At 47.2% G+C, this 11299-nt stretch overlaps 1 protein-coding gene across 8 annotated transcripts in view; it reads left to right on the forward strand.

Annotated features, from left to right (window-relative positions):
• lef1 (lymphoid enhancer-binding factor 1) overlaps positions 1-11299 on the forward strand; it is a 40933-nt gene that overhangs the window by 18162 nt on the left and 11472 nt on the right. For all 8 annotated transcript variants that reach the window (XM_072384976.1, XM_072384974.1, XM_072384975.1 and 5 more), the window contains exons 4-8: positions 4847-4979; positions 7742-7832; positions 9215-9334; positions 10117-10279; positions 11080-11187. In XM_072384976.1, the coding sequence (XP_072241077.1) occupies positions 4847-4979; positions 7742-7832; positions 9215-9334; positions 10117-10279; positions 11080-11187 (615 nt within the window). The remainder of the gene's footprint in view (positions 1-4846; positions 4980-7741; positions 7833-9214; positions 9335-10116; positions 10280-11079; positions 11188-11299) is intronic.

Here is an 11299-nt window from a genome sequence, read left to right on the forward strand (position 1 = left end):
TAAATAGCGCTGCGCCACATAAGACATTAAGAGTTGAACTCCTTTAAAAAGCGGAGAAAGTCTTTTCATCGGGGGCAGGCACATTTCACACAAATTATCTTCCTTGTACGTTCACAACGTCAGCATCGGAGCTAACCTGATGGGACGCTCGAAGCGCACGTTCTTCGTGCCAGCTGAAGGATGATGGGTAATCCGTCTCGTCCTATTCACTTGGTGGTGGGAAAGAAGGTGCTTGGCTGTCAATATCTCGCTTGTGTTCATATGCAGAATGCATGTGTTAAATTCATTAACTCCGCGGTCTTTGATCTCTGCATCGTGAACGCATGTTAATGCGTGTGTATGTAATGTTAGAGTCAACGTTTTTGTGTGTGATGGTCGTGTCAGTCATCAATGCTGATTTGAAGTGTTGCCTGTGTGTGTCCGTGAGCGTGCAGCATTAGTATTTAGGAGACGGCGTGACAAGTTCCTTGCATAATTAATTTTTGCTGCAGCCACTAAACCCCTTCAATTGAATGTATGGTACATGCTTATTTTATCTCGGCCTAACTCCAGTCAGCCAAAAGTTTGTGGTCATTTCTACCAGCTGCCTTCAGTGCTATTGGACTCTTATTAGCATGAAGGGTATTTTGATTGGAATGGAAAACGAGTGAGGGAAAGATTGGGAGGCATCAGAGATGTATACGCCTCTCCAGGGCAGGCTTTTCCTGCTATTTGTAGCCTCCCCTGTCGCTGTCCCCATGGTTGGTTTCGCCTGTTCGTCTCATTACCCTGAGCGCGTGGCGCTCCTTCGCACGCTGGCAGCCTGGCTTTCTTCTGCATTAATTGGGTTTCGTTACATTAAGCCCCCTGGCCAAGGGGCAATCTTTCCAGTGAAACGGTCCATTTTTAGCACCCTACTCGGAGCTGGTGGGGCTCTGTGAATGGTAATTGGTTATTTATTTAAGCTGGTTGGTCTCCACTGGTTTTGGTTTAGAGGGAGGGGAGGTGGGGAGGTACAGGGCCTTTTCTTTCCTTTGCTATAAAGCTACTGCAGGAGAATGTTTGTTCTCTATTGTTGGGAAAAAGGTTGGACAACTACGCCTGAGAGTGAACACCTGGTCTGGAGGTGACTAGGAATAGGAATTCCTACTGTGTACTGGGCACACCCTTGGTTCATACTCAGACGTTTCGGCATTTACAGACGCTTTGTCTCTGTACTCTTGTCTCTTTATGAGAGCACCATCAGTGGAAACAGTAGCCAAAAAACTGTGTTTACACATTTTTGGGTGTGTGCTCTCAGGTAGGGATCTCATGTCATTTAAAAAGATCTCCCAAAGTGGTAATCATGGCGTTTTATTTTGCTGCTAAATCTGCAGCAAACTTTGGTCGATACCATTTCAGTTTCTTGCCTCATCTTATTGCCTGCACTCGTTAATATCCTGCGCCCCTCCAGAGTGCAGGAAATCGTATGAGTGGGTGAGGTTAGGTTTTGGCGTGAGGGTAGCTTCTTACTGAATAGAATAAGCAGCATGGGAATCCGTAGCCACCGCTCTAGCAGCTATCTCCCCAGCTGTTTCTGAAGCACCTCACATGGTTTCTACACACTTGATTGTAGCTGCAGGCACGAAGAGTCCTCATTGCATATAAATTACAGAAGTGGGAAGTGATTATTATAAAAATTCCGGCTTTCCCTTTTTTCCACTCCGCTCTGCAGAAGTGGTATAATTGAGTGGAGCACAAAAGCCGTGCTGTTAGGCACGACAGGGAGGGGGATACAAAAAAGGCAATGTCGTAGGGATAGTTGCTTCATATATGACATGGATACCCATATAAACCCCCACATCCATGCTCGGCAAACGTGACGGGAGGTTGGTGGAATCTGACAGAACGCAAGCTCGCAGACACTTGACGTGTCAAACAGGAACAACAACAGAAGGAAAGAAGAAGCAGCAAAATTGAAACGTCATATATTTCCCTTCTCCACCCCCATTTTCAGACGGCACACAAAGTCACCAGCTCTCTGCTCTGAAACACACTGGTGTGTGTCGTCCATGGAGGGCTTCCTGCCAGCTCCAGTTCCGCACAATGAATTTCGCTTAAAACCACATCTGAAGGGTTCTTTAAAAGGGCCAGCCAGGCCTGGATATGAAATTCAAATGGAACGTTTTCTTTTCAATCCCCGCCGCCTCTCCTCTTTTGCTCTCCCTGAAAAATATGAATAGAAAGATCTTAAGCCTATTATTTCTCCTGTACAATGGAGAGGGACCTCCAATATGGCTGCCCTCCATTGCAACAGTGCTGCTGAGGGCGTTTCGGAGTCAGAGTGGGGATGAGGGGGACTCAAATTGCCGCAACGTGGCGTGACCTCCATGGTTGCGCTCTGCTGAGTGTCTCCAACTATTTCGTCCAGGAAATTGGTGGAAAAGTGTTGTGATTTTTGTGAACTTTTCCAAAGAGCTGGAAAGTGGACAAGCCAACAAGTCTCCACCTGGTGGTAAAACCACAGCTCCATGGTGACTGTTGCTATGTCGTTTCCATTTTTTTTCAAATGCAGAGGGTCACTGGTTTTCATGATCGCATCTGACATGCAATATAAAGCTAATCGAATCTATTTGGTAATCAATTGCTCCTCCTTTCTTTTGAATGTAAAACCATGGTTGTGTGAAGCGTGCAGTTGGTGTAATTGCGCATCCAAAGAGCCATATATTCTGTATTGGTCACAGAGGCCTGCAGGTTTTTCCACGGTGGATTCCTCACAATAGACCGGTTTTATTAAGAAGTTGAGAAGAATGGCATTTGACAGCTGTATAACTGACGGAAGCAGAGGAGAGGGGTTCTCTGTGATGATAAACACCTCTGGCTTTATTAAGCGCTAAGGAGTCGATCACCGTTCGTGCTGTTTGTGGTGGAAAAACGGGTAGGAAAATAACTCGTTTCCACTCGCTGTTTCTTCTTCTCCCTCTCTGCTACAAGTTGGAGAGCCCTCGCAGCTGTAATGATAATCTCCCAGGTTCTTATCTCATTCCCACAGGATAACAAATGGGAGTGGAGAGGCGTAAAATAATATGGGCGAGAATGCTATTATTTAGCCTCTGGTGTAGGCATGTCCCAGTCACTTCTGCCCCGGTTAGTCCCTCTTTTAGGTTTAGCAGCCTTATTAACAAGCCCTCCCCTCTGTAAGATGAGGTCGGGCTCTCCCTCGCTCGCAGATTATCCCGTCACCTTTGACTCTTGGCAACTGAGGTCAAAGAACCCATTTCACCTGGGCCGGTGTGAAAAAGCTCTGAGTCCTGGCTTTGTTGCTTTCCTGAAGCAGGCAGTGATGGTGAGGGTGAAGTGTCCACCATGTCCTGTGTTCTAAGCTCATATCAGAACCGGAAAAGGTTGCTAAATTGGCAGAGGAGATGACACTCTCGGGCTGATTAGGAGCCTGATGTGAATGGCACTGGTTTGGGACACACACACACACACACACACACACACACACACACACACACACGCTGCACATTTTGCCCTTTGAGGTCCTGGTTAGGACATTCCTAAAAGATGGGGAGAGGTGTGAAGAAAGAAAAAAACAAGGGGGTGAGATGTGGGGTTAAGTAAAAGTTGGTGCCAGTCTGCGAGTGGTTCAGGGAAACTCAGACATTCCAGCCTCCCCTGTGTTTGAGAGGTTTGTGTATGCGTTCACATGTGTGTGTGTGTGCGTGTGTGTGTGTGTGTGGTGGGAGTGGGTGAGAAGGGACACCAGTCACCACTTAATGCTGCTGGAATGCCATTTGGCACGCACATCATCAGGCAAAGAAACGTGAGAACTAATAAAAAAGTCTCGTTTGTAATGCCGTCTCTCCGCAGCTTTGTGTTCCTCCTAAATTTAGATGAATATCTTTAACAGCATTAGTCAGGTGTCTGTTTCTGTGTAAGAAATTGGATGAAACTGGAGCTGTGTGGTGTAAGACGTGTCTCATCCCAACCGTGAACTGACGTCTCTCCGATTAGCCATATATCCTGTGGAGGTGATATTTTGACTCCAGCTCGGCTCTGGGCTCGGCTTGTGAATAGTAGATTTAGCATGGTTAAGCGTTCCCATGTGTTTGGTGCAGCTGAAGCATGTAAGCTCTTTTGGCTGATTTTGAAATTTTCTTTTTTATTTATTTGTTTTTTGGGGGGGTGGGGGGGCTGGTTCAGCCTGTTTTAATTGTCTGGAGGTACTGTAAGGTTTCTGAGTCAGCTGTGGATGAGGGGTCTGTGGCCGAGCCACTGTTGACATGATTACCCCTGCATTAAGGACCACTGCAGACATCTGTCTCACTCACGCTTTCTCTTCATAGTCAGCCCCCCTCCTCCTCCTCCTCCTCCTCCTCCTCCTCCAGCCCTCATCTCTCCTTCCCCCGGCTCTTGCTCTGTAATGAACTCCCCTTATTCACCAGCTAATGACTGCCTTTGATCTCCCGCCTCAGACCTCTGCTCTAACTCTACCTTGCAAAGTCTCTCGTTTTCTCTCCCCTCTCTTTGCTCCATCGCTCGCTTCTATCCGCTCCTCCTCTGTTTGCATCTTTCTGTTTCTCAAACATGCTCATGCACCTCTTTGACTTGTTTTTCCTCTCTCCTTCAGGGAGAGAGGCTTTCAGTCCCGCTGACCTAGGCTAAACAAAGTTTTTAGCTACTGGCCTCAAAGGGTAGAAACTGAAGACGTGTTTTTAATAGCTTCTTGACCAAACTATCAAACTTTACTCGCAACAATAAGAGGGTTCTGTGCCGCAGAGGAGGGCACATGCAGGGTCCTGTGTTACACAGCAGGTAGCAGGGCCATGAGTGATTCCGTCATGCGGATGTGTTGTTTTAAACCTTGTTGTATTTGTCTTCACAGTCCAACAAAGTCCCCGTGGTGCAGCCGTCCCACGCAGTCCACCCACTCACCCCTCTGATCACATACAGCGACGAGCACTTCGCACCAGGTTCTCATTCTGGCCATCACCCCCAGGATGTCAGCAACAAACAGGGTAAGGGAAAACGGACACGAAGCGCAGCCATGTAGGACAGATTGTGTCAAATGGAACTTTAGGTTTGATCGGGCATTTAAAGAGACCTGAATTTTTTCAAAGAAAGAGGGTTGTTAAAGCCCTTGTTGAAAGTTTTCAGGGCTTGAGTTGATTTTTCATCAAAGCACTGCTGTCATGCAGATGAGTGAACCCGCTCTGCATTTAACTGCGGCGATAACTGTTTTATTTTTTTTATTTCTTTTTGTCAACGCTGTCAGAAATCAGTGGAGACAAAAACAAAATGTGTCACCTCGAAGTCATCCTTCTATCATCTGTGAGCGCGAACTCGCTTGAAGCAGCCTGTGTAATGACACGCCGAACTTGGCTGCCCTCTCCCTCGGCTCTCTTTGCCTCTCGGGAATAACATCAAGCTGCCGCTCTGACAGCCGCTGAAGAGCTCCTCCGCCGTTTGGATGAGCTCCTCAGCCTCGCTCAGCGGGAAACTTTGGCAGCTCCTCACTGATGCTGGGAAAAAGACGTGGGCCAAACATAGTTCTGTCCCGCACCTTTTCGCTCTCCTCCCGCTTTATTCTCCCGTTTAAAAGGACGGGTGATCAGACGGGATGTTGGGAGAGGATGACGAGGCGCCGAGGGACCGGCTATAAATAACGACGTAGAACTGAGCACAAGGGGACGCGTCGTTGTGAGATGAAGCGAGCGGGACATGTAAAGAAACTGCGCTCCACATGTGTCGCGCATCTGACACATGTGGCGGGATGCTTCCGTCTCAGATGGAAACATGAAGGGACGAATAGGTAACGAAACAATCGGCGCGCTCGTTGGATTTCAGAGATCTGTTGTCGCGTCGCCCAATTCGTGAGAATGTGCTCTTCCCATGACGGCTCGTGTCGGTTTCTGACAATGAAGAGCAGTGAGAGCCACCTCGGGGCTGTTTTCCTCACTATTTGATGTTGGCGCTCGCAGCACAACAGAGATCCATGTCCAAGCAATCCAGTTGCAGAATTAGCTGCAAATGATTTCCCCGGGCATATTTATGTGTGTGTATCAGTAGCTAAGCCAAAGATGCTTAAAACGAAATCTCTCTCATTCTTTTTTTTCTCTCCCTTTTTGCTGTCCCTCTCGCTCTCTCTCTCTGCCTCTCATATCGACCAATTGCTGCTCGGCTCCCCTTAGTGGGCTCAGACTTTGATCTGCTCGTTAATTATGAAAAACAATCATGGATTTTCTCATTATGAGCTCTAATATGCGCGGGGCCGTTACGTGGGATGGAAGGTCGAGCGGAGCGAGGGAGGAGGTGGTGGAGAAGCTTTGCTCGTTTTACGTAGAAAAACCTTTAAATTAAAGGGACTTTGGTTTGGGCTACTTTCTGGTTTTGGGTGGCTCGTTTCGCAAAGCTTTGTTGGGTGTCAACAGGCATGTGTGAAACAGAGGGAGTGAATAATTAGGCACCATAGAGGTGTGAGTGACAAGGTTAACGCGCCGGGCCCCTCTCTTCCTCCCTCGCTGCTTCACCCTTCACCTCCTTCCCTTCTGCCCTCAGGAGGGCCCTAAAGGAGCGTTAGGTGGTGGATTAGCGAGCAGGGAACAGTGCCATCCGTGCTACGAATCCTGCGTCACAGCCATGGCTTTGGAGATATAAGCCTCCCACTCGGCCTGCCTCTCGGAGGAGGAAGGCCCCTTCAGACCACAGCCTGGAGAGGGAAGGAGGAGGAGAAGAGGAGATGGAAGCAGGCAGAAAAGACTGGCTCCTGCAGGGATTAGAGGATGGTGCTAATCTGGAGGCATTTGCCCTTTTTTTTTTTTCCCCGTTTCTTTTTTTCCTCCCTTTTTGTGTGGGTTTGAGCGCACATGTAGGCACATTCCACTTGTCTGTGCATGAACAGCATTTCCTGATGCTTACTTTCCCTGCTCGAGAATGAAAAACAAATTGGTACAAGACAGGGCAGTATGATGTAACAGGGATGTTTGTTATCCCCCAGCTCTGTTGTTACCAAGTTCTGTCATGAAAAATAGGCCTCTTGACCTTGAAGCCCAGTAGGAGATGGAGATGGAGGAGCTTAGCCCCGACAGTTAGTCTGACTCAATCCTGTGTCCATGGGGAGAGCTGCAGCCTCTGTCATAAAGAAGAAGCCTCAATTATCCAGCTTAAAGATGCTAAAACACACAGGAAGGAATCAGGCTAAGCACACAAAATGTTATCCTTTTCTACTGGTTGATAATGTGAGATCAGGAGCTGTGCTTTACGCCGTGTGGGCCCTTGACTTGTGGCGAAGCAGGAAGGCGAAGGTGGGTTGGAGTACTGGAAGGAAAGTCAACTTGGAGGATTTTTCAGCTGTTTTAAACCACCGCTCTCATTCTTCCAGAGTTTACTCAGTTGCCATGGATTAAAGCTCTTTAAAAAAGCTCGTAAGCAGACACTGATTGTAGAGCTTGTGCACATATCAAATTGTAACGCCAGTATAGCTCAGGTGCCAGCACCTCACCTTGATGCCTCTTAGCTTGTCAGAAAATTGGTCAAACTTTTCAAACACAGCCGTGTTAAAAGCGATCTTAAAATAAATAGCTGGACAGGAAAATTGTAAGTGGAGTGAACGTTTGCAAAGTTATGAATTTGATTTGAAAAAGACAGAAAAAAGTCTGGCAAACCCAACCTGGGGGGAAAAAAAGGAAAAGATTTGGAGCCTTACTTTAGAGTACTTTGAGTGCTACATATGCCTGCTGTTTGCCTACCTAATGCTTGCGTGTCACTATTGTTTGTCTAGGAATGCCCAGGCATCATCCAGGACCAGACATGCCCAACTTCTACTCCCTGTCTCCTGGAGGAGTGGGGCAGATCACACCCCCGCTGGGATGGTGAGTCACAAACGCATCGGCGAAAAGCGTGCACAGTCGCTGATTGTCCCCAACAATCTTCACGTCGGATGGAAGCCGACTCTGTACCAGCTTTGTGTGGAGCAGAGTGGAGCAATGCTGGCCTGCAGCAGCCTCGACAGGGAGGTCTGCCTCTGGCTGTTTCTGCTGCGGCTTCAACCACACTGCTCCTCTGTGTGCCCAGCACATGTCAAACACATCACCACATACGTGCCCCTGCATGACCATATGGCTGCTTAACCTCCCTCAAAGCTCTCTGGAAGCACTCCTCTGTCTTTGACTTGCCTCATGTTTGTTAAGTACTTTTTTCTTTTCTTCTTCTTCTTTTATTCGTATTTCTTTTCCATTTTCCTTCCTCCTCCTTTTCAGCATCCTCGTTACTCACTTTCCTCGTTCTGCTTTTATTAGCCGAGCATATTTTCACCTCTTTCCTTTTCCGTATTACTTCTTTCTGGGTCGGTGCGATCGTTTGAGGCGTACGCTGAGTGAAGCCAGATGTAAGGTGCACCATCGGGCAGCAGTTCTGAAGAAGTCTCCTCATTCTCTTAATCCTCTCGATTCCCCAAGCCCTCTTAGATTTAAATACTCACAGTAGATTGGTATTTCTTTTTCTTTTTTAATTGAGGGACTTTACCTGAGATTGGAAACGGATTTCTTTCGTAACTTCCCATGTTCTCTACATAACGAGCAAAGTTCTTTTTTCGATTTTCGTTCACACGTTTCAGTCCGTTGGACCGAGAGGGAAGTGGGTTTTTAGCATAGCGCGCAGCCTTGCTCAGTAAATGTCATGCTTTCAGCCTTTTTCCTTTTTTTCATAATAAACATAAATAAAACCGTTTCCAGATGACTGAGAGAACCCCAATAGGATGATGTGAGTGTTGAAACAAATGGCAAAACGAAACAAAATGAAAAATTCAGAAGGAGACGTAACGGACTCTCTGATCTGATGACAAGACACAGGCTCCACTATTTATTATGTCTGAGAAGGAATCTAAGAGAATTTAAGATGTGACAAGGGATGAAAAGCATATCTTCAGATTGTCTCATGTGTATAATGTGGACCTATGAAGCATGTCTGAAAGAAACCCAGGCCCGTTAAAACAGGATCTTAAAGGCTATAATAGACCACAGTAAGATGTTCTGTCTTGCCTGATGCCGGTTGCTCTTGAGTTGCTTTTATTATAAGGTAATAGAACTTTTTAGGTGTTACTATAGCTGGATGACGGTCGACACAACGGTGTAACGTGTGGTTTCCTTCTTGATGTGATCCACCCAACTGTGTCCTGAAGTATTTTCCAAAGTTTCTGAAAGTGTTCTGAGTGAAAAGTGAAAGTACGCGAGTTTCACTGTAATTGCAATTGCAGGTTCTCCCACCACATGGTGCCCGGCCCTCCCGGTCCCCACGCCACAGGGATCCCCCATCCAGCAATCGTCAACCCACAGATCAAACACGAGCCTCAACATGAAACTGACATCATGCACATGTGAGTCCTCCGGGCACAAATGACCTCATTCAGACACACACTTCAGAAAACTCGTGCCATCGCCGCTTTATCAGCGGTTTTCTGCTACTTCCAGGTATTTGTGCGCTCTGCTCCTGCAGTAGGCCCGTGCTGAACGAACCCCACTGTCAGAGCCTTTGCTCTGTTGATAGGGGGGGGTGATAAGCAGCGAGGGCCCGTCCTCCACTGATAACAGGCCTGTGCTTCATTCAGCCTCAGGGATCACAAAGCGCCGAGCCGACAACAGATACAGGTCGGAGATTAGTTCTCTGATGAGCTGAATTTACATCCAGCAGAGTATGCAGTGGGAAGCGTTGTGGGAGCCCTGAAGTGGTTATGGTTTTTTATTTTTTTATTTTGCTGTTATCAATTGCTATTCTCAGATCAAAATTGCACGAAAAGGTTCTCAGAAAGTAAATCAGAAGTGGGAGCAAAGTGTTTTTCAGCGAGAGAGTTTTCGCATTTGGTTTTAAGCGGTTGCCAATGTTCTGTGGACAACAAGGGTTTGGTTGCCATTACTGGTGAAGTAATCTCTTCGCATGAAGGACTGCGACTGTACAACTGCACATGATTAAAGAGGCAGGGGGCCCATAGCGTGGCAGCTCCTCACCATTGGCTGAGAGCAGCCAGACCCTCGCTGCTTTTGTCGCCATCGCGGAGCCGCAATTTCCTCCTCTTGTTGCTCTGCTGTTTTGTTCTCTAATTTTCTAACCATTTTCTTTCTTTTTCTTTGCCTCTATCCATTTTGTCCCCCCCCCCAACAGGAAACCCCAGCACGAACAGAGAAAGGAGCACGAGCCCAAGAAGCCGCACATCAAGAAGCCGCTAAACGCCTTCATGCTCTACATGAAAGAGATGCGTGCGAATGTGGTTGCTGAGTGCACGCTGAAGGAGAGCGCCGCCATCAATCAGATCCTGGGACGCAGGGTAGGTCACATAGTCGGTGTAGCCTCGTAGATCGCTCTCATTTTCGGTCGTGCTGCAGTTTATCTTTGCAAATTAACTTAAATCATCCAAGAGATCACAGTTCAGGGCATGGCCCTTACCAAGCACAATTAGTTGGGGGGGGGGGGGGGGGGGGGGGGAGTACAAAGATACCCCTCTCTGTTAACATAGTCTTTTATGGAGAAGTAGTGATGATTGTCATAATGATTGCCCAAGCCAATTACTTTCCTCTCAGCAGCACAGATACAGACTGCCTATCTAAGTGACATTTAATCAAATTGGCTTCAATAAAATATGCCCGGATAATGGCACAGTTGGAAATGACCAAATTTGTCCCTTTTGAGGATTGGGAAAAGAGTGGAACCACAGAGCCATGTTAAAAAGCCTTAACGAATAGGCCTAGGCAGCCAGCCACAGCAAAGCCTAGTTTGTGGCCTGCAGAGAGTAATTGCTTGCTGACACAGTTTGAATAAAAAGCGCTGCTAAATTGGAAGCAGTGTTTTGATATGAAATCAAAGTTGTTTCTTTTTTCTTCTTTCCCTCGCTGACTTTTGCACATGTTAATCTCTTCATCATGTTTCTCTCTCCTTCTTTGTCTTTTATCCCCATTTTTGTTCGACACCAAACATTGAAAAGTTTTTCCTCCCCCCCCCCCACCTCCTCTCCTCTCCACCAAAAACACCAGCACACATCTCTATGCAGGGAACATGCAAGTGCATGCCAGTAATTGACTGTGTGCTATTTTTTTTCTTCCCCCCCTAATCTCCTTTGTACCAAAACAGTGGCATGCTTTATCTCGGGAAGAGCAAGCTAAGTATTATGAGTTAGCCCGCAAGGAACGGCAGCTCCACATGCAGCTCTACCCCGGCTGGTCTGCTCGAGACAATTATGTAAGTATCAATAGAACAGATTGGCAGAGGTGCGTGTGCGTGTGCGTGTATTTGTGTCGTTTATGTCCGTGGTGCATGACTTACTATTTAAATGGCACACAACCAAGACACA

This window comes from Leuresthes tenuis, unplaced genomic scaffold (assembly GCF_036924035.1).
Source record: "Leuresthes tenuis unplaced genomic scaffold, fLeuTen1.0.hap1 SCAF_4, whole genome shotgun sequence".
Lineage (NCBI taxonomy): Eukaryota > Metazoa > Chordata > Actinopteri > Atheriniformes > Atherinopsidae > Leuresthes > Leuresthes tenuis.